This window comes from Fukomys damarensis, unplaced genomic scaffold, assembly GCF_012274545.1.
Source record: "Fukomys damarensis isolate Sample0158 unplaced genomic scaffold, DMR_v1.0_HiC HiC_scaffold_16, whole genome shotgun sequence".
In the NCBI taxonomy this organism is placed as follows: Eukaryota; Metazoa; Chordata; class Mammalia; order Rodentia; family Bathyergidae; genus Fukomys; species Fukomys damarensis.
In genome coordinates, this window is record NW_022900928.1 from 38,609,589 (window position 1) to 38,637,255 (window position 27,667).

At 37.4% G+C, this 27,667-nt stretch overlaps 1 protein-coding gene across 2 annotated transcripts in view; it reads left to right on the forward strand.

The window, feature by feature from the left end:
* The first annotated feature begins 3,605 nt into the window (after positions 1 to 3,605).
* The window catches only part of Ccdc81 (coiled-coil domain containing 81), a 52,826-nt gene continuing 28,764 nt past the window's right edge, over positions 3,606 to 27,667 (forward strand). For both annotated transcript variants that reach the window (XR_782112.2, XM_010633729.2), the window contains exons 1-7: positions 3,606 to 4,004; positions 11,265 to 11,326; positions 12,751 to 12,907; positions 17,445 to 17,701; positions 19,625 to 19,704; positions 23,181 to 23,302; positions 25,110 to 25,233. Coding sequence is in view for 1 of the 2 variants with exons in the window: in XM_010633729.2 (XP_010632031.1) it covers positions 3,926 to 4,004; positions 11,265 to 11,326; positions 12,751 to 12,907; positions 17,445 to 17,701; positions 19,625 to 19,704; positions 23,181 to 23,302; positions 25,110 to 25,233 (881 nt within the window). In the remaining variant the exon portion in view is untranslated. The remainder of the gene's footprint in view (positions 4,005 to 11,264; positions 11,327 to 12,750; positions 12,908 to 17,444; positions 17,702 to 19,624; positions 19,705 to 23,180; positions 23,303 to 25,109; positions 25,234 to 27,667) is intronic.

Genomic DNA, 27,667 nt, shown 5'->3' on the forward strand with positions numbered 1-27,667 from the left:
TTTTCTAGTTCTGTGAAATATAGTGTTGGAATTTCAATTGGCATTGCATTGAATGTATATAGCAGTTTTGGTAGTATGGCCATTTTCACTACGTTGATTCTTCCTACCCAGGAGCAGGGGATATCTTTCCATTTTTTAATATCCTGTTCAATTTCTTTTTTCAGAGTGCTATAGTTTTCAGTGCAGAGATCTTTTGCTTCTTTTGTTAGATTGTTTCCTAGATACTTCATTTTTTTGGATGCTATTGTAAAAGGAATTTTTCCCCTTATTTCTCTCTCAGTGAGTCTTTTATTTGTGTATAAGAAGGCTATTGATTTTTAGGTGTTCACCTTATATCCAGATACTCTACTGAATCTGTCAATTAAGTCTAGAAGTCTTTTGGTGGAGTTTTTTGGGTCTTCAATGTAGAGTATCATGTCATCAGCAAATAATGACAGTTAAACTTCTTCCTTTCCTATCTTTATTGCTTTAATTTCTTTCTTTTGTCTAATTGCTGTGGCTAATGTTTCCAGAACTATATTGAAGAGGAGTGGTGATAGTGGGCATCCTTGTCTTATTCCTGATTTTAACATGAAGGTTTTCAGTTTTTGGCCATTTAATAAGATGTTGGCTGTTGGTTTTTCATAGATAGCCTTTACTAAGTTGAGGTACAGACCATCTATTCCAATTTTTTGCAGGGTTTTTATCATGAATGGGTGCTGAATTTTATCAAATGCTTTTTCTGCATCTATTGAGAGGATCATATGGTTTTTGTCCTTGACTTTGTTAATATAATGTATTACACTTATTGACTTTTGTATGTTGAACCACCCTTGCATCTCTGGAATAAATCCGACTTGGTAAGGATCTTCTTGATGATCCTCTGTATTCTGTTTGCTAGTATCTTATTAAGGATTTTTGCATCTATATTCATTAAGGAGATTGGTCTGTAGTTCTCCTTTTTAGTTGCATCTTTCCCTGGTTTGAGAATCAAAGTGTTACTTGCTTCCAGGAATGAATTTGGAAGTGTAGCTTCCTTTTCAATTTCATTGAAAAGTTTGAAGAGTAATGGCAGTAGTTCTTCTGTAAATGTCTTGTAAAATTCAGCAGTGAATCCATCAGGGCCTGGGCTTTTCTTTGTTGTTAATTTTTTAATTACATTTTCAATTTCACTGACTGTAATTGGGGTGTTTAAAATGTTTTTATCTTCTTTGTTCAACTTTGTTAATTCATAAGTATCTAAAAATCTTTCCATTTCTTCTGTGTTTTCCATTTTATTGGAGTACAGGTTCTCAAAGTAGGTATTAAGGATCTTCTGGATTTCTTTTGGATCTGTTGTAACTTCACCTTTTTCATTCCTGATTGCATGGATCTGAGCCTTTTCTTTCCTTTTTTTGATAAGATTAGCTAAGGGTTTCTCAATTTTATTTATTCTTTCAAAAAACCAGCTCTTTGTTTCATTTATTTTTCTTTATCATTTTCGTAGTTTCCATTGCATTGATTTCTGCTCGGATCTTTATAATTTCCTCTCTTGTTCAAGCTTTGGTTTTTCTTGCTCTTGTTTTTCTAGGAGTCTAAGTTTCATCATTAGGTTGTTTATTTGAGCCTGCTCTGTTTTCCTAGTGTGGGCATTCAGTGTTATGAATTTTCCCCATAGAACTGCTTTCATTATGTCCCATAGATTCTTGTATGTTGTATTGGCATTTTCACTTATTTGTAAAAACTGTCTAATTTCTTCTTTAATTTCCTCTGTAATCCATTGATTGTTTAGGACAGTGTTGTTCAGTTTCCATGTGTTAACCTGCTTTTAAGTAATGGGTCAAGTGAATACTCCCAGATCACTGGGGGTCCATAATGCACATTTGGCTGTTGGCCAGGTTTTATTTTTGTCTTTTAGAAGACCTCTGAAAGACTTCATTATATAAGCCATCAGATGACAGGATATCTCAGAATCTGTTCTTCATGCTTCCTTCAATTTTAGGCATGCCCCCTCTCATCCCCAAAATAAAGCCACTAGTTTCTTTTTTATCTCATAAACCCTCTTGGCAGAAACAACACTGGAACTATACATGAGATCTTTAAGCATTGTCTCCACTTGTCTGTGCAGGGAGAGAATTCTCTAAGGGAGGGAGGCATGAAGTCTGTTAAGTGGTTCTTAGCTGCTGCTGGTTTTCTCCTACAGTAAACAAATCAGTGCCTTGGGCCGGGGATTTAGCCCAGTGGTTCTGCTGCCTGCCTCGAAAGTGTAAGGTCCTGAGTTCAATCCCCGGTACCAAAAACAAAGCAAAACAAATAAACAAAAGTCAGTGTGCCATTATGAGGATTAATTTCTCTTCCAGGCTACGTGATCTAATATGCATTAGAAATGTCTAATATTCTTATTGACACTTGTTCTTTTTCTGGTTTTAATATCAAAGGATCCTCATATAAACTGCACATGGCTCTGCTTGAGCTACCTGATTAATTAAAGCTAGGATGTAAACTTATCTGTCTACTCCTTTATTTTCTGAAAATGAAATGGGAGGGTGGGTAGCCTCCTTTTACACTACACTAGTCTGACGTTTGTTTTGTAAAGTGCTAAGCAGACAAGGCCACAGATATTGAGTTGGCCTAACTTAGTTAACTAAATTTAACTCACAGAAGTGAGTTATTGGAAGACCTTTGGGAAGCTCACAGAATGATGGAGCTGGGAGAACCAGACTTAGGGCAGGAATGAAGGAGGAGATGGAGGGCTCAGCATTAGGAACTCTTAAAATGAGACAGTGAGGAATGCATGCCATCCTTGCCTAACTATCTTCCAGATTTTCCAGCTATCAAAATGTCACCATTTTAACAATCTGAGCCCTAGAATGAGCTTCTGACAACTGAGCTCGGGTTACGTGCCTGGCTCCTGGTCCAGCTGAGGAAAGGAAAGCATGGATCTGCTTCCTTCAGTTTTGGGAATAGGAACATGGTCGCTAGGAATTACTGTCCCACCAGTATTATACACAATGTGTAAATTCCAAAAGAAAATTTGCTTTTAGGGCACTCAAACCCAAGCAAATGCTGACGAGGACTGTATTTTCAGAGGAGCAGTTTCAATAGAAAGGGATTGAGAAGTAGGCACGGAACAAAAGGGGAGGAGCGTGAAAGAAAATGGGAGTAAGTGAAAAATCAGAAAACATTCTCCCAAGAACAAGTATTCTTTGGCAATAAGTATATCTACTTGTACATACAAGTCATCATGGCTTTTTTTTTTTTTTTCCTCTAGCAGAATTTTAATTCACCACCAGATGGTGCTTGAAATCTACATGCATACTAGTGTAGTGTGGATACTGGGGAAGCTCCCAAAGCTCTGCTTATTTAGTTTTCTTAACCTTTATTCAAGAAACATGGAGGGAGTGCGCGCCCAGAGGATGGTCACTCCCTTTATCTGCGCAGATAGGAAAAGGAAGATGTCCTAGCAACAGCTGAGGTTTGGGCACAAGGCGAGACAGTTACTGCGAGGAGAATTGCAATTTAAGGGTTTGGTGAATCCGCGCCTTGAGGCCCTAGCAACCGAGCGAGCCTTTGTTGCGTCCTAGCAACTTGCTCCGCCCTCCTCTCCCTTCCCTTCCCTCAGCGCCTGCTTCCTCCCTCCCGCTCAGTTTCTCACTGTGTCTGTCACTGTTCCTCCGGTGGGCGCATTTTTTGCACTTTTGGAGAAACGCTGGATAGTTTTCGGACATCCTACCGTGGCAGACTTCTGAGAGCCAGATCAAGAGACAGGATCGGCGAGAAATAACATTTATTTAAGAAAAAAATAGAAAAAAATTCAAGATTTAGGTAATTTTTATTTTTAAAGCACGTCCTAGGCTCTAGAGAGGAGTGACTAGTGGTTGGGTAAAACACTTTAGTAGAAACTTCCTACAAGGAAGGAAGAAAAGAGCCATCGAGAACCAAGCACGGAGTGGACCGGGGACTGAAGATGTTGGACACTATCCTCCCTGATGTTCAGGAGCTGGGCAGGCCGGTGCTGCCCACGCTGCCCTCGCTGAGCCAGGAGGGTAAGGCTTGAGTGGGGCCCTTGGGGTCTGGACGTTCACCTGCTTCGCTGGGAGGCGGGAGGCGTAATACCTATTTTCTTATTTTCTAGTCTGGGCCTGGCCTGGAAGGACCAGGTTGCCTTAGCCACCAGGTAGGAATCAAAATCAGCCTGGGCTGGATGCCTAGGACATTATTGGCTGCCTTATTTATTGAAAAGAGCCCGATGAAGGTATTTACTAAACTCTCTAAAGCATATAGGACCCTCAGCTGGCGAACTAGAACTAGCGCAAGTTGCTCAACAAATGTTATTGAAAAGCATAGACCCCACCCACTGGTGCAGAGGAAAAATCAAGTGGCTACCCAGAGAAAAGCTGTTGTAGGGAACCCTAAATGGCTCCTTTTCAGAGTTCATACGAAAGCACAGTTGCTTTTGTTGTCTTTCACACTAATTTTGCAGTTAAGAAGATGAGACGATCTTAAAACGATACTGGGTATCTGTTACAGTAACGGGACTTGGCATCTTTTCGTAGAAAATTAATCAGGCTTGGTTAGTAGCAAGACACTCTTTTTAGCATATTTTCTAATAAGACTCACCTCAAACTGGACTTAGAGATCTGGTTACAAGCCATAGGATCCCTTTGGGAGAAAGTATTTCAATGATGAATAATGTAAATGTATTGTATACCTAAAATGTACCAATAAAAGAATTTAAGAGAAAAAAAGGTATTTCAGAAATGAAAGCTATTATTATCAAGCCATTGTAACTTAGAGATGTTAGCTAGGCTAACAAATGATTTTAGGAGACAAAATCAATGAGGATAATTTTTTTCTTCCCCCATATCAACTCCTAATTTTCATGTCAAAATAATTCTGACAAAGGCATTAAAGATAATAGCTTTATGGATTTAAAAATATTTGCCAAATTTATAAATTTATACATATAGTCTTTTAAGTAATTTTAAAATCATATGTGCTGAGTTCTACATGTTTTTTACCCCAGTAGATGCACAGCTTCCTGCATGTCGTCATCTATGGGTGCTGTCATCTATGCATATCACCCCCACCAGAGTAGTACAGTCATTAACATTGATGCACGTACACTGACAGATCACAGCCGCCCCAGAGTCTTTAGTTTACATTTGGGTTCACTGTTGGTGTTGTATGTTCTACAACAAATGTAAAGTGAATTGTAGCCATCATTACAGTATCACACAGAGGAGTTGCACTTCCCTAAAAATCCTCTGTGTTCTGCCCCTTCATTCCTACCCCGACCCAAAAGCCTTGGCAAACCACTTGAGCTTTTACTGTCTCCATAATTTTGTCTTTTCCAGAATTTCATATAGTTAGAATCATACATTATGCAGCCTTTTCAGAGTAGCTTTTGTCATTTAGTAACATACATTTAACTTTCCTCCATGTCTTTTCATGGCTTAATAGCTCATTTATTTTTAATGGTAAATAATATTTCATTACCTAAATGTACAGTTTATCCATTTGCCTATTAGATATATCTTGGTTCCTTCCAAGTTTTGGCAACTATGAATAAAGCTACTATAAATATTTGTATGCAGGCTGTTTTGAGACAGCCTCACTCTGTAGTTCAGGCTGGCCTTGAACTCACTATGTAGGCCAGGCAGGCCTTGAACTGGTGGCAATCCTGTCGCAGCCTCCCAAGTTCTGGGACTACAGGTGTGCACCACGACACCCAGCTTATTTTTAGACTATATTGAAATTCTTTTCATTTTGAGATTTAGTAACATCTTCCTAAAAAACTGGAATGTAAGAACAAATCAGGTAGAAATCACAATCTGTAAGACTTATGAATATATTCTAACTGAATTTCTAGGGCCTAATGTTTCCTAATGTCGCTGTCACTGATGTGCATGTTTTCCCTCTTCTTCAATAAGAAATAGCAAATGTCACTTTAAATATTCACTTACATAACTTTGCCTACTATACTTTATGGAGTAGAGCATTACAGTGGATTTAAATAATTTATACAAAGGAAGAAAAACTATTCTCAAGTTTCCAGTTAAGCTTGGTCAAGTCTTTTCATCAGGCTTGGTTGCAAAGTATACAGTTTCTCCTGGCCCCAATTAAATAATTTCCTTTGTGTAGATGGTTTTCCTGAAATCTGATCTGCATGTCACGTCTAGGTGAAAGACTTTTACTGCAGCTAGCAGTAGTATTCTTTTGGGTTGCAGAGAATGTAGTAGGATGTAGTCAAGTAGGGGAAACACTTGATTATAGAAACATCCATGATTTAGAGTGAGGGGCAGAATCTTGGTCTTTGGGCTCACTTTGTCAGGCAGTCCTAGTTTCACTGGTGTTGAGTGAGGTTTCCAACATCTAACTTGTCCAAGATGATCATGAGAGTAAATGCTACTTCACATCCACTAAACCTTTCTTGATCTCTCATTTCTTTTTTTTTTGTTTTTTTTGGTACCGGGGATTGAACTCGGGTCCTTGTGCTTGCAAGGCAGGCCACTGAACGACTGAGCTAAATCCCCGGCCCTTGATCTCTCATTTCTAAAATAAAAAACTGACACTCTTTGTTTGCAAAGTGTTTCTAACTGGATGGTATCTTCAGTAAACATACTATTAGGTTTTGAAAGGAGATGTCCAGCCAGACACAATTCTCTGTATTTCTGAATATTTGTTGTATAGAGTATAAGTTTATATCACACATTAACAGTATAATTAATATAATAGCGATTGTATATAGTTAATATAATATTAATAATAATATATATTTTTCTACAGTAACATTTTGAGGGGAGCAACACAACTTAGGACAAGAAAATAAATACAGAAGTTCTCTTATCAAAATTGAACTGTAAAATCTATGTGTTAAAGTAAAGCCCTTTGGTCTCTTAAAAGGTCTGTTTTAAAAAATTACTATTTTACTGGCCAAGGATTTAGCTCAGTGGTTCCACAGCCTGCCTCACAAGTGCGAGGTCCTGAGTTCAATCTCCAGTAACAAAAAATATTTACTGTTTGGGTCATAATATTAGTATGTTTGGTGTTTCCAAACCTGTGATACAGCAGGTTGGAAGCAATGTATTAAGATAAGGCAGAGAGCTTGCATTAGGAAGCTAGCAGAAGATAGAAATAACAGCTGGTAGTCTAACAGTGAAAAATAAGAATAAAAAAATAGATTCAATAATTCAGTAAAAATAGCCAGATATGGTGGCATATGCCTGTAATCTCAGCTATTCAGGAGGCCAAATTAGGAGGACTACAAGTGTGAGGCCAGCCTGAATAACTTAGTGAAATTGTGCCTCAAAATAAAATTTTAAAAATGGGGGAAGGGAATGTACCTCAATGGTAGAGTGCCTTTAGATTAAATCCTCAATACATGTGTGCATGAACACGCACACACACACACACACACGAGAGAGAGAGAGAGAGAGAGAGAGAGAGAGAGAGAGAGAGAGAGGGAAAGGGAGGGAGGGAAGGAGAGAATATGAATGAGAATTTAGAAAAGCAGAAATGAATGTTGGGACACTTAATGTGTAGATGATAGCCTTTAATACCTTGCCTTAGTCTTGGATTATACAATGTGATAAGAATGAATGTTCATATTATTTAGATGGCACAGAGTAGATACTTTAATGAGTTGTTAAGAAAAAACTAGATTGCACTTTGTTAACTCCATTTGTTGGATAAGGGAAATGTGTGATAGAGTTGTCTCTATTCTAGAGAGGTTTTCTTAAAAAATTCATTGTTGTTATTAGAATCACATCTTTGGGACTTTAAGGGGTAAGCTTTAGTTACCAGGCAAAATAACTTTTGGAATGATTTTATTTTCTTTCTTTCTTTTTCTTTTTTCTTTTTTTTTTTAGCTTAATACAATTTTTTATTGAGGTTATTGGTACAATCTAGGTATACAATACAATTACATTCATCATTGGGATTCTGTATCTTTACATAATAGATCTTGATTCTCATTTTTCCCCTTGTCCCTGCCCTCCCTTCACCCCCCTCCTCCCCTCCACATTTACAAACACTTTATTTCCATTTTTTCAGTTTCTCATATTTTTTCCTCTCCCTTATTACCTTTCCCCCACCCTTCCCACTTTCCTTACACCTTTAGCCCTTTACTTCCTATTTCACATTATTAATTATCTCATTAGGATCCTGTGTACTATTATAGCTTTTTATACCAAAGAAACTATTCAGTATTTCAGTTAAAGAAATCTCTGTATGAACATTAAAAATAGGGAATCCTAAAATAAAACTAAAAAGGAAAGTAAAAGAGAAAAGGCAATGATGTAACATCAAAATAATCCTTAATTCTGGAGATGAAAATGGCCCCTGAACATATTTAAATTGCTTCTTGCTCTTATAGTCTTATCTTATTCTTTTTTTCATTATTTAGAGAATAGTTTATTAGTTTCTGTAATCAAACCCACGTAGATATGACCTTACATATTTAGTACGATGTGTTACCCCTGTACACATGGAAAAAAATAAAAATAAATTAACATTTCTAGACCAATATGTTTGTCCATTTCTGTACAATGCCAAGTCAACACAGTAAATTGGGATGACTTTTTCCAAAGTTGGCAACACCGTTAGTTTCCCAAAATTCAATTTATATATATGTGTGTGTGTGTGTGTGTGTGTATAGACTTATAATAGTATGTTATGCGTCGATAGCAGCAACAGCTTTTCCAGGTTCTGCAGTCATCTGAACAAAATTATAGACATTCAGCACATTCCATTAAAAAAACAAAACAAAGAAAAGAATAATATCCAGACAACAGCAAAGTTCTGTTGCTGTTGTGGTACCTGGCACCATTTTTTCTATTAGCCTCTTAATCATCATCTGGAAAGAGAACATTCTAGAGTAATATCATTAAATGTAGCTCTGATAAAGCACGGTCCCTACTATGTATCATAAAGCAGGTACTAGATATTTTACATTCATAGAGGTATGATACAGTACTGTCCTACATCAATAATACTAGATTCAGTTTTGGTTTGAAATTTACTTTGCCTGCAAATAAGATTGCTACCCCTGTTTTTTTCTGGGCTCCTGTCACATGGAGAATTGTTTTCTATCTTTTCACTTGCAGTCTATGGGCTTCTTTTTGCACTAGGTGTGTTTCTTGTATACAACATATTATTGGATTTTGCTTCTTATTCCATTTTGCCAGTCTATTTCTCTTGATTGGTGAGTTGAGGCCATTGACATTGCTGGTTATAACTGATATGTACTGACTTATTATTGACATGTTATTGGCCTTTTGTTGACTCTTTTTACTTTTTCACCTTCTCCTTTTAATTTCTTGCCTTGCCTATTTGATTTGCTCTGTTGGGCCTCATGGTGTTGTTGCCTTCATTGTCTTTTTCTAGGATCTTGTTTAGAATTGCTTGTAGTGCTGGTTTGGTATTCATGTAGTTTCTCAGGTGTTCTTTGTCGTGGAAGTGTCTTATTTCCCCATCCATTTTGAAAGAGAGTTTTGCTGGATACATCAGTCTAGGTTGGAGGTTGTTCTCTTTTAGTACTTGAAATATCTCATTCCAGGCTCTCCTTGCCCCAAGGGTTTGTGTTGAAAAGTCTGCTGTGATTCTGATGGGCTTTCCTTTGTATGTGATTTGTTTCTTTTCTCTTACTGCTTGTAGTATTTTGTTCTTCTGTTGGGTTTCTGGGATCTTGATTATTATATGTCTAGGTGTAGATTTTTTTTGATTGTAGCTAGTTGGGGTCCTATATGCCTCAGTTATCTGAATGTCAAATTCTTCCCCTCTGTTTGGGAAGTTTTCTGTCATTAATTCTGCAAACAGCTTTTTTAAGTCATTTGTATTTTCTCCTGCTACTTCATGTATTCCTATCAGTCTTATGTTATTCTTCTTTGCATCATCTAGGAGTTGTTGGATCGATTTCTCATGATCTCTTACTGTTTTTAAGAGACCTCTCTTTTCATGGTCACTGACTGCAATCTTATCTTCTATATCTGAGAGCCTATCTTCGCATTCTTTTATTCTGTTGCGTACACTTTCAATAGAGTGTTTAATCTCCTGGATATCTGTTTGAATCTGTTTTATGGATTCCATTTCTTTCCTATGTTGGGCGTTTATTTTTTCCATTTCTTTCTTATGCTGGGCCTTCATGGCTTCTATCATGGTCCTGAGCTCATCTATTTTTTTGTCAGTTTCTGCTCTAGAGTCTCGAATCACGACTTCCATTTTGCTCACTATCTATGGTTATCTGGGAAATTATTTCTGTTTTGAATTTTTCTAGAGCCTGATTGATCGGTTTTGTTACTTCCTGTGCTTTGAGTTCAGGGTGTCCTGGTGGTTCACTATCAGCCTTTTCATCCTCGTTTGCCCTACTGTTTGCCATTGGTAAACTGGAAGTCTTGTGTCTTGCTTAAGTGTTTTCTCATTTTAATTTTTGTTGTCGGAGTGTCCTTGGTTTAATCTCTGGATTATCACCCAAATCTTCCTGATATAGTTGCACCCTAGCTTCTGTATCTCTAACGACCCACAGACATTCTCATCTTCATAACATCAGAGAAAACAGCTCATCAAATCAACGGCAATGCTTTACCCCAACTTATACAATCAGCAACACATTAAGATCAAACACAACTTGGACACTGACCACCTGTGGTAGTCACTAGTGTATCACCCTTAAATCATTTGAATTAAATTGAAATCAAGAAGCAGTCCAGAACATGTCTGCAGTGAACAAACTTTTCAATATAGTATATTTACCATTTAATGGCTCAGACAGAGCGAGGATGCAAGACCCCTGATCTCAGTTAGCTGATTTGTGAACCCCATGAAGCTGACTGACCTCGGGCTGCAAGGCCCAGATTGAGTTCCCCATCCTTCTGAATGGTTGAACTCCGCAACGTTCTATTACAGCTTTCCCCCGCCCTTTCTTTAAAGATGTTCAAAGTTGGGAACTCAGAAAAATACCTCTGTCTTTGCAGAGTGGGTCCAAAGACTTGCACAGTCAGGAGGTCTGAGAGTGCGGGGGGGATTATGGGGGTTCAGGGGCGCCCACATGGCTACCTTCCCGGTGCTTGAGCGATGGCTGCTGGGTCGGGAGCAGGCGTGGTTCTCCTTCCCCCGGTGGATCGGGGCCCGGCCTACCTCCCAGCACTTGAGAGATGGTTGCTCTGGAATGATTTTATTTTCTGCTAATGCTAAATTAGGAATTACTGTCAGTTGATTTTGCATTTCATATTTACATTCTTTACTAGCACCAAGATATTTACGTATAGGTGCTCACATAAATTATTTTGGTTTTCTTTGAATTTCAGAAGTCTCTACTATCTGGGGGAGTGTTTCAGAATTTGTGGAACGACAGCTAACCTTGAATAAGGTAGGATTCATTCTTTAGTTTTAACAGAAGAGTCCAAAGAATCTTTCTTGTATAGTCTTGTATAGTTTTTTGGAAGGAGTATGGGAGACTTTACAGCTACCTAGTTTTACTTGATTTCTTAATATGCATACTTAGGGCATGTGGATAGTAGATGTAAGAACTGGAATATTTCCTAGGTGATGAATTTGTAAGTGCCATTTTTCTACTATAGTGCTGATCAGCCTTGGTTTTTTTTTTTTTTTTAAAGAAACTAGATGAGTCCTGTTTCTCACTGTTCTGATATTTCATGGCATAGCTGTGGAACAGTGTCATGCTTCTTGTTTTGCCTCTTTGCAGGGAATGGATTTTAGGTGAAATCCATGAAGATAGGGAAAAATTGCCAAAAATGGGAAACTTTGCTCAGGGATGGACTGTTTACTCTTATCAAGTATTGGGTTTGGATACCATAGAACTGCACAGATTTTGGGAGGAGCTTAGAGAGAGCTAAGGGGTTGTAGAACTTACAGCCCTACTCAGAATTCCCACTACTTAGGCTGAATTTGACCTTTAAATATATTTTATGTGATAAGAGAATTTGAATTAGTTATCACCACTTAAAATTGGAAGAGTCTATATAAAAGTTGACATTGCCTCCACCTAACAAGCACAGCTTTCCATTCTTGTCTGGGACACTTGGCTGGAGCTCACAAAGGCTCTCTTCTTTGTATGAGATATGCACTCTTTAACCAGTCTGGCTGGTTAACCTCAGTTTCTTGCATTCTTTCTTGGCTCCTGCAGGCATTTGAGTTTGTAATTCTTGATGTACAATATCTCCAGGGAGACAGAAACCAGCTCTAAAGCCAAAAGCCTTTGCTTCTACCATTCACCAAGATTACTGCCTTGTAGCATGTACCTGTGAAGCTGGGCAGCCTGATATTAAGTGGGAGATTTACAATCTGAAAAAGAGAATGAGAAAACTGGGATTCTCATGACCCATTAAATGCCAAATGATTAAAATATAACATACTACATAGGATGACAGAATCTTAGATAACACACTTTGTTTTTGTTTGTTTGTTTGGTTCCAGAGATCAAATTTGGGATCTTGCACTTGTGAGGCAAGTGGCAGAACCACTGAGCTAAATCCCAGGCCATTAGATAATAGACTTTTAAAAGCTGTGACATCCATGCAAGTTTTTATAGTCTTCAGCCTTTTAATGATGTGGAGATGGTATCTGTAAAGCATATATTTCATTTTATTCAAATTTATTTCAGAATTTAGAATCTTAAAATACTACCTCTATGAATGGCTATAGAGATCATTGAATTTTTAGTGAATAAACTGAAATTCTTTTCATGATTTTTGGATAACAATATCAAGGATTCGTCTTCATTTTTTTGATGAATTGTGTCTGTTCCTTTTTTATTATTCTTTTTCCTTTCAGGGGGTTCAGATTCCAGGACTTGGAACTTTCACTTTCACAAGACAAAAGCTTGAGGTGGGAAACAACAGTTTTATTTTAATCCAGAGGCCTGTGTTCATCATGGCTGAGAAGTTAGTGCAGATCCATGGACTCAAACAAAACAAAGCATATTCTCCTGGTAAATACAATTCTAACATTTAAGACTTTTGCAGAAATTTTTTAGCCTGGGGATAAAAAATGATAAGACAAAGATTGGCTAGTGCTGCTTATTAGTTTCTGGTTTGAGGGATAAATATTCCATGTGGTAATTTTGGCAGTGGGAGGGACTGTGGTGGGAAAATAAGTCTTTCTGCAGGCCATCTTAAACCTGAGTACCATAAGAGGCAGTCATGAGATCTGATGTGATTTAAAGGCAAATTTATATAGAAGTCATGTCACAGACTTGAACAGACTCTTACTTGTATTTCAGATCCTAAGAAGTTAAAAGTATTATTAGGAAGAGTAATTTTATTTGTGTCTCTGGGTGGGAGAATTAGAGTTAATATTAGCTGTTCAAAAGATAATTAAAGGTGTTTAGAGGAGGAGAGAGGAGGGGGGAAGGGGAAGAAGAGGGGGAAGGGGCTTGAAAAAAGAATTAAGATGTGTTATGTGCATGTGCCAACTTCCCATGAAGAATATAATCATTATTTACTGAAAGCATTTACTAAAAAAGAATTGAAGAAAGACAGTTAAATGTGTTCCTATCACAATATAATCTAAATTATTAAAATTTAAAAGTTAGAAGTTGAATAATTCCATATTTAATGCATATCTTACTTTTCTCATACCCTAAAATGAACCTGCCTTCCTGCTTTCCTATTTGCCTCCCTTCTTCCTTCTCTCTCAACCAACCTCTCTTTCCCCTTTCCTTCCCTTCCCTTCCCTTCCCTTCCCTTCCCTTCCCTTCCCTTCCCTTCCTCTCTCTTTCCTTCCCTTCTCTTCCTTCTGCAAATATTTACTAAGGGCCAATTATTTGTCAGGCTTGGTTCTAGGCATAGGATGTTTATATCCAGCTTTACTTATGGGCTTTATGACAATTGCCTTGGTCAGTAGCAACCTTTTGGGGCTTACCTTCTGATTCCTGGCTCTGTTCCTTATTGTCCTTTCCTACATTAGACATGGAAAAAGCAAGATAGTCTACCTCCATTGGCTGAGGTGAAAATTCTGTGACTTTCCTGAAAATTATTGTTTAGAATAACTTTCTCCCAGAAAAATGATATAGCCAGGTATGGTGGTGAAAGCCTGTAATCTCAGCACTTGGGAGGCTGAGGCAGGAGGATCACTGTGAGTTCAAGGCCAGCCTGGGATACATAGCAAGACCCTGTCTCAAAAAACCAAACCCTGAGCTGGGGATTTAGCTCAGTGGTGCTGCTGCCTGCCTTGCACTTGCAAGGTCCAGAGTTCAATCCCAGATGCAAAACAAAACAAAACAAACAAACAAAACCACAAACAAACAAATAAATAAAAAAAAATAAACCCAAACAAAACAAAACAGAAAAATGATATAGTGGAAAAACAAATACCAACAAATTATATTGAGACTATATTCAGTATGGTAAGTTTAATAAAATTTAAGTCATTTTTACCTAAAATCTTATGACAGAAGAAAAATATAACATTTCATCAAAAATTTACCAGAGGAAATAAAAATAAAGACAGTTTTTTTCAAAAACATTTTTGCTTTAGAATTAGTCAATTTTCCATCTTATATCTTGTTCTGCAGTCCAAAAAATAGTTTAGATTTTCCCAGGAGAAAGAAATTTTAGAGTTAAATATAACAAAGTGAAGTAATTCAAACTAACAGTATAGTTTAAATTTGGGGTTATGATTGTCCATTACTAATGTAATTCATAATCTACATTTAGTAGATTCATTATCTATATGAAGATCATGGTTCTTGCTTTGAAGAGCTCAGGATCTAATAGACAATAAATGCAAATGATGTAATATGATTAAGCACTATATAAATAGCCCAGATCAGAACTGAATCACATGCTGTGGGAGCCCAGGGTAGATCTTGCTTACCTCTGCTTAGGAAGATGGTGTGTGAAGCGGTTCTTTAAGGAGAGGGCGAGCTCTGCCAGCACAGAAGATATTTCAGGACTAGTATGAAAAAGTCAATAATACAGAGAAAAGTGAATCTTGTTAAAGAAGTAATGAGTACCTCTGTGTGAGAGAAGAAAAAAGGACAAAATGGCAGATAGCAGCCAATTATATGATAAAGATTTTAGAATTCATCCTGTAGGCACTGAGAGCCATGGAAAGATTTAGAGCAGTTGTTAGTTTAATTACAATTTCAATTACAGCAGATGATAAAATAATGTAAAAGCTTGAAGGAAGGATGATCAAGAGGGAAATGAGGGGATCTATTTCTGAGATATTTCAGACGTAGAACTGTTAGGACCAGTAAGTTGAGAGGTTAGGTTGCTGGAGGGAGGGAGGTATTTTAGAAGGACTTTGATTTCTTGGTTGAAAAAAATGTTCATTGGTTGCCCATGACATTAACTTCCATAAAGAATGAAGGGGAAGGACAGATGGCTGTGGTGGATTAAAAAATGAGTTTGCGGGCTGGGTATTTAGCTCAGTGGTTCGGTGGCCTGCCTTGCAAGCACAAGGACCTGAGTTCAATCCCCGGTAAAAAAAAAAAAAAAAAAAAAAAAAAAGAGTTTGCTGTTGGACAAGCTGGATTTGAAGCTCCTGTAGGGACATTTAGATAAATATGATTCTAGCCCATAGGAGAAAGACAGACAACAGAGATCAATATTTGAGTAGGTTTTCTCAGGAGAGGATATAAGGAAAAGAAAGGTCAGGACAGAATACTGTAAACAAACATGAAAAATGCACAATAAAACCCTCAGTGATGCCTCTGGCATTTTACCCAATGGCCTGTGATGAGGAAATTATTTCTGAGAAAGAGTGAAAGGTTGAGGAGATGCTAGGGTGTGGATAGGGTCAATATCCAAGGTCCTAAGTGGTCATTTCCTCCCAAATCAGCATCATGCTGGCAGCACCATCACTGCAGTTGTATTCACTTTATGTTGCTTTGGGCAGCACTGTTTTATCCTTGCCTTTTCCAGAAACCTGTGACTCTCACAGGCTTAATAATTTTTAAAAAGTAACACAAAAAAAGGAGGACTCATTTCTGCATTGCTTTAAGAGTAGGAGTACCTGTAATTCAGCCTTCTGAATTAATGGGAAGATTCCTAACACTGAAGCTTAAGATTACAGAGCCTTGCTGACTCTTCTCTAGGGCCAGAGATCAAAGTGAGGGGACAGATATAACCTCTCAGCCCAGGCCCCACCGTTTGGATTATTTTACTCAAATCAAATCTAAAAAACAAAAACAATTAGAATAAAACTCCCTTCAGTATTATGAGCAGAAGAGAATGGAAACTTAGTGAAGAGACTGAGGATAAGGAAACTGGTGAACTAAGACTGGTGCTATGGATACAAGAAAAAAGAGAGGGCATTGCCAACAGACTTACGGATTGGTCATGGGGGGTGAGATTTGCAAAGTGTCCATTGGCTTGTCCACTGTGACGGATAGTGTAGTGAAGAGTGGGCTAGAAGACAGATTGTAGAAAGGCAATGGGCAAATGGGAGGGAGAATCTAAAGACAGGCAACACAACATGGCCTTCTTAGGAAATTTGTATTAGAAGCCAAGTACTGTGGTGCATGCCTGTAATCCCAAGCACCTGAGAGGCAGAGATAGGAGCACTGCAAAGTGAACCAAGCCTGAACAATTTAACAACTTAAGATCCTGTCTCAAAGTAAGAAATAAAAAAAGGGCTATGGATGTAGCTCGGTGTGAAGGCCCTGGGTTTAATCCCCAGTACTGAAAAAGAAAAAAGTGAGGAGAGGTGGTACAGAATTATTATGATATTGTGTGGGAGACACATAGTGAAGCTCATGTATTGTAGAGCTGTTAACCCTCACCAGTCAGCAATATTGGACATTTGAAAGGCTATAATTTATGCTAGGTAAATGTTAAGAATATTCATACCTTGCCTCTGATTTGTTGTTCTATCAATGGACCTTGGCTTTATCATCTTCATCCTCTTTGCTTTTGCCTCTTTTCTGACTTGTGGACCTTGCACAGCTCTGACATATCTTCTAGTCAAGTATACCCTGTGCTTCCTTCAAGCTAGATATAATCTTATTATTCTACAATGTCATGTATGGGCTCATTAGGCAGGAAAATCTTCCTGCAAGTCATCCATCCTTGTATAAGATCCACTTTCTTTTGAACAGTAGCTTATAGTGAAGATGACTGTCTTTTCAAAATATTTGTAGATACTTATTTCAAATGGTTTTATAATTGGAAGAAAACAGAAAAATTGCTGCAGCATGTTCTAAAAGATAAAGGAGCTTAAAACTTTAGAAAACCCTCTGTGAAGAGAAGCAGTTATTACTGTGTCTCCTAAATAAAACTAAAATATTACTGTAGAAAGTTGTTTAGAAAGGTAATTGTTTTATTTTGAGAATACAACATTATACTTTTAGGAAAAATTGTACTGTTGTGTTGGTTGTGTGCAATAATGGTATTACTTTAGCTACGATGAAAGGTTTCATGTGGAAATTTCTATTTTTGAATAGTAAGTGCATTATTTTCATGTGTATATGATATATCTTAATTGTAATCTTGACCTCCTCAACTGTCTTTTTTCTTCTCTAGGCGATATCCCAGTTATTCCACTTAATTTTGTCATGATATCCCTGGAAAGTCCATTTACCAGGGATACAGTGGAAGGATGTGTTAAGGAGACGTTGCTTTTTTTATCACGATCCATTTCCATTAAAAAAAATGTGGAGTTTACATTCAAAGGAATTGGGGTACTTCTGATCAGAGACAGCAAAGTGAAGATGAAATTTTATAAGGATTTCCTTTGTACCGTGGATGGAAGTGGGACTTTGATGAAAGCCCTCGCAAATGTAATATTTTCCTTCTCTTAACTCTCCTTCCCAATTGTAGCTGTGAACCATATACAGCTATGCTGTCATTAGGAGGAGTGCAGGTTGACATATTTTAAGTGGTAGTTTCCCCAAGTTCAAAATGTCTAAAGATGATTAACTCTGACAAAAAAGATGAGAGGGGTAAAAGAACTTTTTAAGCAATGCCAATGAAAGCATATAAACAATATTAGAAACTTGTAATTCTGAATATTTTATAGTACTTTATAGTTTAAAATATTATATATTACTTCTTGGAGTCTCAAAATGTTATACAATTCTAATCTCACAAGTGAGGAAATTGGAGACTCAGAACTCAGCGAGGTTATAGGCGAAGCCTGAGGTCAAGGTGCTCATATTACCAGCATTGTAATTTGAGCTCAGACTTCCTCATCACTTAGTTCTTGCATTAATGAATACAACAAAATCTAAAGTCTCAGCAGTATGTCTTTAGCTTTAATTTGCCATTTCATAGAGAAGATTTTGTAATTGGGCACCATCATTTTATTTTCTCTGTTACTCTCTGGTTTTACTTTATTTTTTAAAATTAATACATTTTATTTTATTTTCCCATCCCCCCATCATTGTTAACCAGTAAGTAGCTGGCATGATTTTCACTCTAAGGTGGGCATAGCAGAGGTTTAGAAGGTAATAAACTAATCAATAGGATTTATTGAATACAAAGACAAGACAGCATTTTACTTGGCCTGCTGAACTCTAAGGCATAACTTTTTTTTTAAAACTACTTGGGACTTAATCTAGGGCTTTCACTCTGCGCTACATCCACAGAGCTTTTTTTATTTCGAGACAGAGTCTCCTTAAGTGGCCAGGTTCCCTGGGCTAAGCTCAAATTTTTGATCCTTCTACCTCAGCCTCATGGAGTGCTAGGATTACGGGTCACCGCACATGGCTAGGCATAAATTTTAAGGAACATTTCCCCAAATAACTAATTTTTAAGAAGATAATGTATGAAAAGAAGGGTTGGACGCCAAAGCAGATTGAGAACTTCTGATTGAATCAATCATCCTCAGGTAAAGAGGCACAGAGCACATCAGGCAGTTGAGCTGAGAAGCCTGGCTGTAAAGCACCTGGTTCAACTGAATGTACTGAATCATGGAACTCTCAGTTAAGCCCATACTTGTCACTGGCTCATTAACTACACACTCTGTGAAGGAGTGGGAGTGATAGTGTTATCCTCAAGTGTCCTATGTATGACCTATCTGTGAGTACTGTCCTGTAGGGATAGTCCTCCTGGAACTTGTGCTTATTTCAGTCACGGCTGTTTTTTTAAGCTTCTTTTTGGAAATTCCGTTCAAAGCCTTTTGTGTACAACATTCATTCAAAAATAGTAATTTTCTATATTATGCTATATTAATAATAGAATAGTTCATTATGTAGTATAAATTACAGCAGCTATATATTAAATCTTTATTATGTATTCACTCACATAAAGTACCTTATAAAAGTCCTAGAAATTAGAACTATTATTGCCCTACAAATCTAGTGCCTAAGGTCACATTTCAGTGAGCAGTGTGAGGTTTGAATGAGAGGCCACTTGACTCCAAAGCTCTTCACTTAATTTCCTAATTTTAGAATCTGGGGTCAAGAGTGGAATCAGCCAGTTTGCTCATTTCCTTAATAGTTTCAACAAGTCCATTTCCTGTCCAAAGACGTCTGAGAGAAGTTGTCAACTCTGAAGGCAATTTCCAAAGAGGCGGTGGTCTGAGAAAAGGCGGCATCCGTGGAGGTGCTTTGATGAATGAAAATTTTCCTCACTGAATTTTTAAGCTCTTGATGTTCATATTAAATAGCCTGGTAGCCTTGCCTCTGAGACAGCCAGTAGTTTCTGATTTGTCTGTCCTGGGTCCCAGCCCAGGTATAACCTTTTCTATCTCTCTACTCCAGAGGCCTGGCACTGTGGACTCAGTGTTGTCTTCCAGAGAGGCCACTGGGAGGCGGCCTGGCAGCATGCTTGCATTTCCAAGGTGAGTGCTTTGCTCTGTGGGTTTCTCCAGGCACCAGTTCTCCTTGCTTTCTGCTGATCTGATCAGGTGGCCTTTCTCAACCTTCTGTAGCTCATGCTCCTTTTCATGCATTCTCTTTCTCTCTGTCTCTCTTAGTGCACCAGCAAAGAAGAGTTTATTGCATATACTTTCTCTAGTTAGTTACAATGGGTCCTTAGAATATTCCTTTTTAAAGCTACTCTTGACTTCCTGGAAATTCTGGTCTTGGACTAGACTAAGGATACCAACCCTTAGTCTCTGCAATATAAGTAAGATTTTTTTTTTTAACCTGCCAGGCTTTCCTCCACTTCCTCTCTCTAGCTTCTTTCTCTTCCTGCAGTCTAGCCCACCATCTGAGCTTTTGATTTTTACCATTCTTTATTTATTTATTTTTGGTACTGGGGATAGAACTTGGGTCCTTGTGCTTGCCAAGAAGGTGGTGGAACCACTGAGCTAAATCCCTGGCCCTGATTTCTACCATTAAATAGGTTAAAAAGATAAGAAAGCATAGGGGACATCTTTATCCTCAATAGCACACTTGAGTGTTCCTGAAGGCTGCTGACAAAAATGATAATAATAATAATGATGATGACAGTGTTAATAATCACTGCATAGCATTTACTAGATACCAGTTAGGGTTAAGTATTTTTCAGTATTATTTTATTTAATGTTCACAACCATTTAAGATTTGTTATAATTTTCTCCATTTTATAGAGATAGAAATTAATTTTAACTCTTCTGTTTTTAAATGAGTGAAGCAGCATAGTGTGCTATGGATAATGATGGAATTGGAGTCAGAAGGGTTGCTTTTTATTTCCAGTTTGGCTGTCACTCACTCATTGTGTGCTTTAAATTATGTTCTTAATCCGAATTGCAGCGCTATTAACTGCTGTGCATTTTGGGTAAAGGAAAGTTGGAGAATAATAGCCAACATCCTAGAGAAGTATTTTCTCATATATTTGGAGCCTATGAACATTGTGTTTATTAGTTTGGAACATGACACATACTTCAGAAGAACCAGAGTGAAGGAAAGAATAAGCCTGAGAGATTCATTAGTCCATTACCCTCATCTTTATTTTTCATATATTTATTAGTGCATATTTATTTTATAAGATATTGGGGTTTTATTGTGGTAATTTTATACATGAATATATCTATCCCTTCCTTACCCTTCCTTACAACCCCTCTTTGTTATCTCCTGACCCTTTCCTCTTGTCTTTCTTCCACTTTCAAGGCATGTTTTTGAGATTCCACATATTGGGGGTAACATGCTACACTTGTCTTTCTGAGTGTGGCTTATTTTACTTAACATGATTATCTGTACTTGCAAATGGCATGATTTTGTTCTTCTTTATGAGTAAATAATGCTCCTTTGTATGTATATGCCACATTTCCTTTATCTTGTTATCCATTGACAGGCACCTAGACTCCTTCTATTTCCTGGTTATTGTGAATGGTGCCACAATAAACATTGGTATGCGTGGGTGCCTCTCTAGCCTGCTGGCTTTAACTCCCTTAGGTATATAACAAGGAGTGGTATACCTGGATCATACACAGTGATTCTAATTTTAGTTTTCTAAGGAACATCCATATTGATTTCCATAGTGGCTGAACTAATTTAAGCCCCTGCCAACAGTGTATAAGAGTTCTTTCCTTATCATATCCTTGCCAACATTTATTGTTTTTTATATTCTTTATAGCCATTCTGACTGGAATGAGATGGAATTTTGGTGTAGTTTTGATTTGCATTACCCTGATGGCTAAATATGTTGACTTTTTTTCATATACTTTTTGGCTATTTGTATTTATTCTTTTGAGAAGTATCTGTTCAGTTGCTCATTTTTGGTTGGATTATTTGATTTTTGTGTGTGTTGTGAGTTCTTTATATATTCTAAATATTAATGCTCTGTTAGAAGAATAACTGATAAAATTTTTTTCCATTCTCTAAATTGTCTCTTCACATGTTGTTTCCTTTATTGTGCAGAAACGTCTTATGCAACCCCATTTTTCAATTCTTGGCATTATTTCCAGAGCTACTCTCCAGGAAGTCACTGCCTGTGCATATGGCTTCAAGTATTTCTCCTGGCACTTTCAAAGTTTCAAGTGTTATATTTAGGTCTTTGATCCATTTTGAGCTGATTTTTGTTTTGTTTTGATTTTGGTACCAAGAAGGATCAAACTTGGGTCCTTGCGCTTGTGAGGCAGGTGGTGTAACCACTGAGCTTAATCCCCAGTCCTTGAGCTGATTTTTGTATACAGCCAGAAATAGGGATCTAGATTCAAGCTTCTGAAGATAAATAATCACTTAGTTAAAGAAGCCATTTCCAGTGTATTTATTTTTGGCCCCTTTGTCAAGAATCACATGGCTGTAGCTTCATGTGTTTGTTTCTGTGTTGTCTATTCTATTCCATTGATTTGTGTCTGTTTTTGTGCCAGTAGCATGCTGTTTTTGTTACTATGGCTCTATAGTATATTTTGAAGTCAGATATTGTGATATCTCCAGCATTTGTCTTTATACTTAAGATTGTTTTGGTTATTGTATTCTGATTCTTTTGTGTTTCCATATACATTTTATGCTTTAAAAAAATTCCCTCAACTTGTAGATGAAATAGCCATACAACTAATGAAAGGCCAAGCTACAAATAAATGGCCTCTGATTACTCCAGTGCTCTTTCCATTGCACCATATTGCTCTTCTCCTGAAAAATAAACTGATGGATTAAAAACATTTTTATTTTGATTGTTTTGGAAGGTACATTTGATGGTCCCCTTTTTCGTATTTTGCCTGAAACATTCCAGGAGAGAAATAATTGCAGAAATGAAGGCTCCTATCAATTTGAGAGCCTATAAATGGACTTGATGACTCTTAAATCCTCAAACCAGTTGTTGGTATTTATTTACTTGAAGTTTGGTCCCTGAATTTACTGAGAGGTACCACACTCAGTACTATCCTCACTCCCAATTACAGCTCAATACTCTATATCTGAGGCCAAAGAAAACCTACAAGTATACAGACTGGTTGAACACCACTTCCCCAAATTGTGCCTTTGCAGTTCTCTGAGGAGAGCATGAGAGGTGGAGTCCAGAAAAAATACGAGAGAAATGAGACCCATATAGCATTTAGCTAGAGAAACAGAAAAGACACAGAAACATTTTAAGTGGAGCCAAAGCCAAAAATTAAATAGAGACTTTCAAAGGAATTTCTTTCTATACAACTTGATTTTGACCCCACAGTATAGTGGCACAGTGTCTTGGTTTATTCCCAGACTGGGCCTCAAAGAGAGTGAATCCTTGATAATCACTTGGAAATCTACCCCACTTCAAGGAAGTGAACTTATTTTAGAATCAGCAAGCTGGCTGAGTTGCTTTCTAGAATTGAGAGTTCACACAGTTCTAGAATTGAGAGAGTTCATCTATTCAGGTCTAGTGTAATAGACAAGCATTTTGATTCCTTCCCAGGATTGAGCACAAAGATATGGAGAACAAACCACCCATGGAGACCATTACAGAAGAAGGTGAAGGGAACAGACACAGGAAATATAAGTTGAAAGACTACTTAGATAAAGAAGAAGCCATCAGAGGTAGGCCAGTGATTTTGGTGTATAATCTGTCATGCTTTACTACTCATGTACCCAGCCATATTTCTTAGCAACTCATATGCTTAAACTAAATAAAGTTAGATTCATGAATAATCACTGTATTCTCTTCTGTAGCAAACATCTTCTGTTTATGAGATCCTATATCCACTTTATGAGTCTTAGATCCTATGATTCTCAGGCACTTAGACTATCGACGATCTCTTTCCTGACTCTCCCATGCTTAAAGAGGTCAAAACTCAGATGTCTACAGGGTACAGATCTATGAAGTGGATATGTACAAGATGTTAGGAAACTGTTAGCTTAAAAACATTTTTTTCTGGAAAATGAAGTGTGACAGTTTTATGTCTTTGATTTCTGTAGAAAATAGCTGGAATCTCCTGTCTTGTCTACACTTAATCTTATGTAATAAGTGGTTTTGGCTGGAGGAAGAATATCTGAGAATTCTGAAGACATTTTGGAAGGGACAGGGGATGCTCAGAGATGGCCAGACTATGCTTTGAAGGCTGTTACTCCAGTAGTGGAAGTGTAGTCCAAGTGATATAAAATCAAAATTTTCAAGAAATACAGGGCCAGGGATTTGGCTCAGTGGTTCTGCTGCCTGCTTTGCAAGCACAAGGGCCTAAGTTAGATCCCTGGTACCAAAACAAAACAAATAAACAAACAAATACAGAGATCCTGACTTTATGTGAAACTGATGAGTTATTAAATGTTGAAACAAAAAAAATTGTGAACCCCCCTTCACCCACCAAAAAACCCATTTTGATGGGTCAGTATTGGCATACAAATGTCAGGTTTTTTTTTTTCTTTTTGACAGGGTCTCACTATGTAGTTGAGACTGACCTAGAACTCACCATGTAGCCCAGGCGGGTCTTGAACTCACAGCGATCCTCCTGCCTAAGCCTCCTGAGTGCTATGATTACAGGTGTGTGCTACCACACCAGGCAAATATCAGTTTTTGATGTGTGGCCTGCAGGATCACATGTACATCTTTAGTTTAATATTTATGAAGTTTCATTTCTCTAGTCACTGTTTTCTAGACAGACTTATTCTTTGGAAAGAAATTTTTTATGTTCTAGCATGGATTCTTCTTCCTTATCTTCATCCTTTTTTTTTTAAACTCTTTTTCTCCAGTCTGAATTGCTTTTCCTTTTCTTTTAGTCTGTCTCAGTTCTCCTCACTTTTTAACAGCCTTTCCACATTTGACTTCCTCCATGAAAACTACTTTTATCACTGGATTCTGAAGTGACTTCTCTTTTTTTCTGAGCATGTCAGATCCTTAAAGAATGTGCTGCTGTTTTGGAACTTAGATTTGTGGCATCACTGCCCTAAAACACTATTTATACAATATACTCTGTCGGCATGTATGAAGGCCTCCACAAGTGGGAGCTCTCTCTCCTTTTTTTTTTTTTTGGTACTGGGGATAACTCAGGACCTTGTGCTTGGGAAGCAGGGGGGGGCACCACTGAGCTAAATCCCTGGCCTTTTTTTTTTTTTTTTAAATATCTGGGTTTGTTTTTTTTTTTTCTCTACATCTATTGAAATATATTTAAGGTCAAATAGTTGCCTGTTTCCTCTGAATACCCACCACAGTGCTCTTTGGAAATAGGCAGCAAAACAATTTTAAAAACATAGCACAACAAGACAAAGGACACTATTTACATATAAGATAGCATATCATATGTTAAAATTTGCCTTGGTAAGATTTATCAGTTTATCCATGTTGAGTACAAACTATGCATTTAATAGTTTGAAGGTTGACAGTCACCTCCATTTGTTTTTCATTCTACAGAAATCTCATCACCCAAAAGATTACAAGATAGACAAACCATCTCCCCGGCCAAAGTGACAAATGTCAGCTTGTTGGACAAAGTTGAACAAAGTGGGAATAGTGGAAAGAATATGATCTCTGAGAGGTAATGAATGCATTGACTGTCTTTCTGTTGCACCTCACTAACTTTATTTGGAGATACTGATGCAGAGAATCACAGTAATTGTTCATTTGTTCCTTTATTCAGTATTATTGGGAGCATTCTATATGTTAGGTGATGGGGATAAGAGAAATAACTAAGGCTCACAATGTAGTGGAAAAACTAGACAGGTGAAAAATGATATATTACGGCTTAGTGGGATAAATGTTATGATGGAAGAAAAAAAAGCCACAGAAAATATCCTACTTTCCCTGCAGATTTGGTGAACTACTTCTCAACTTTACAAAACTTTTGTTTTCTGAGTGCTTAAATATCATGACATCACATGGTTTCATACATACTTACATCAAATGGAAAATAAATCTACCATGTTTGGCACTAACAGAATTCTTTGAATTAGTGAATTATTACAACTTATCATGGCTTGGTCTTCTGTGATGCTATGTGAAGAAATTTCTATTTTATCCTCCTTTATTTGAGCAGGATACTTTAAAAGTAAAATATACTCAAGTATTTCTTGAGCATGTAAGTAACTTGCGTTGTGCTGTCAATTTTAAGTGTATCAATGTATTACAAAATAGCTTTCATATATAAAATTTATGTACTTTGTGAGTTACTAAAATCACATTCAAAACCCCAGGTATGCTTTTTATTCTTATTTTGTGATAATCTTGCTTTTAAAGAAAGATATGTGAGAAAGAAATGTGTAGTATTTTGGAATTTAGTTCAATCCATTAAATACTAGGTACCATTATATGCTGGATACTATTCTATGCACTGAAAATATAGAAAAAAAGACATATGAATCTACTTTCATATATGAAAGTATATAAATGAATCTTACTTGGAGTGTAGCATCCAGAAATGTGACACATTTCTTATTGTCTCCTCATAACCTAACACCTTGCACCTGACAGGTTATGATTTCTTTTTTTTTTGAGACAGGGTCTCACTATGTAGTTGAGACTGACCTGAACTCACTATGTAGCCTAGGCAGGTCTCAAACTCACAGCAATCCTCCTGCCTCAGCCTCCCGAGTGCTGGGATTACAGGCATGCGCCACCATGCCTGGCTGGTTATTTATGATTAACCAGCATTGCCAACCTCCTCTGACTTTAGGCTTATGAAAGGTAATTTACTGGAGACTCCTGCAGTTGGATTCTAGTATCCTGCCCAGTACACGATGCAGGCCTGAGAAACAAAAACACTAAGAGACAGAACTAGGAGAGAGAAAGCCGGGTGCCAGGACAACTAATGCCAGTGCAACTGACAAGGGCCCTGACCAGTTCCAGGCACTGATTTTTATTGGCAATCAACAGGGATAAAGGCACGCTATGTGCAAGGGCAAGACTACGTGTGGGTTCTATGGAAATTAATGTAGACAAGGCTCATAAAGGACAAGACAAAGCATTTTTGAATTAGGAATAGAATAGACAAAATACATGGTTATAATAAGAACATAGTCCTTCTAGTCAGAAGGTTTTAGTTTTGGGAATGGAATTTGGATGTGAGTTACTCTAACCTGGGCCTGTAGGCTTCAGCCAGACTCAATTTTATAAATAAGCCAATTGTGGGGTTAACTCTTCACAGCCAGCTTTAGGAATAATCATTACTAAAGTCCACCACAGGGAGACCCAAAAAACAAGTTTCAGAAATACAGTAGTCTATTCTGAAAAGTTCCTACTGAGAGCTAAATGCAGCCAATCTACAATTTTATGTTAGTTTTTTAATAGCTAAAGTTTTATTGGAACATAGCCGTGCTCATTTACTTACATATTATTTATGAATGTTAGTTGGACCAGGGACCTATATATAATCTGCAAAGCCTAAGATATTTACTCTCTGGCTTTTTACAAAAGAAGTCTGCCAACTTCTGCTCTAAAAGATCCCAGTGGTTTTGATAGATAAAGTTGGTTCGATCAACCATTTAAATCACAGCCCAAATTTGGAGGGATGGTGTAGGAACAAGCCTGATAATGACAGCCCTCAAAAAGAAAAAGGGAAGAAATGAGCCCCCAAGGATTTTGGAACTTGAACATTATAAAATATAAAATTTAAGCCGGGCATGGTAGCACATGCCTGTAATCCCAGCACTCGGGAGGCTAAGGCAGAAGGATCTCTGTGAGTTCGAGACCAGCCTGGGCTAGATGATGAGTTCCAGGTTAATCTCAACTACATGGTGAGACCCTGTCTCAAAAAACAAACAAACAAACAAATATATTTAAAGGGCTGTTGTTGTTTTGGTTATCTTTTCATTTTATGTTGTGATTAGTTATTTAGAATATTGTAATTTGTTAGTTATTTAGAAAATTGTAAAATGTCAAGTCTTTGTGGTTTCTTTGTATTCTTTTTTTTTTTTTTTGGTACTGGAGAATGAACTTGAGTCCTTGTGCTTGCAAGGCAGGCCACTGAACCGCTG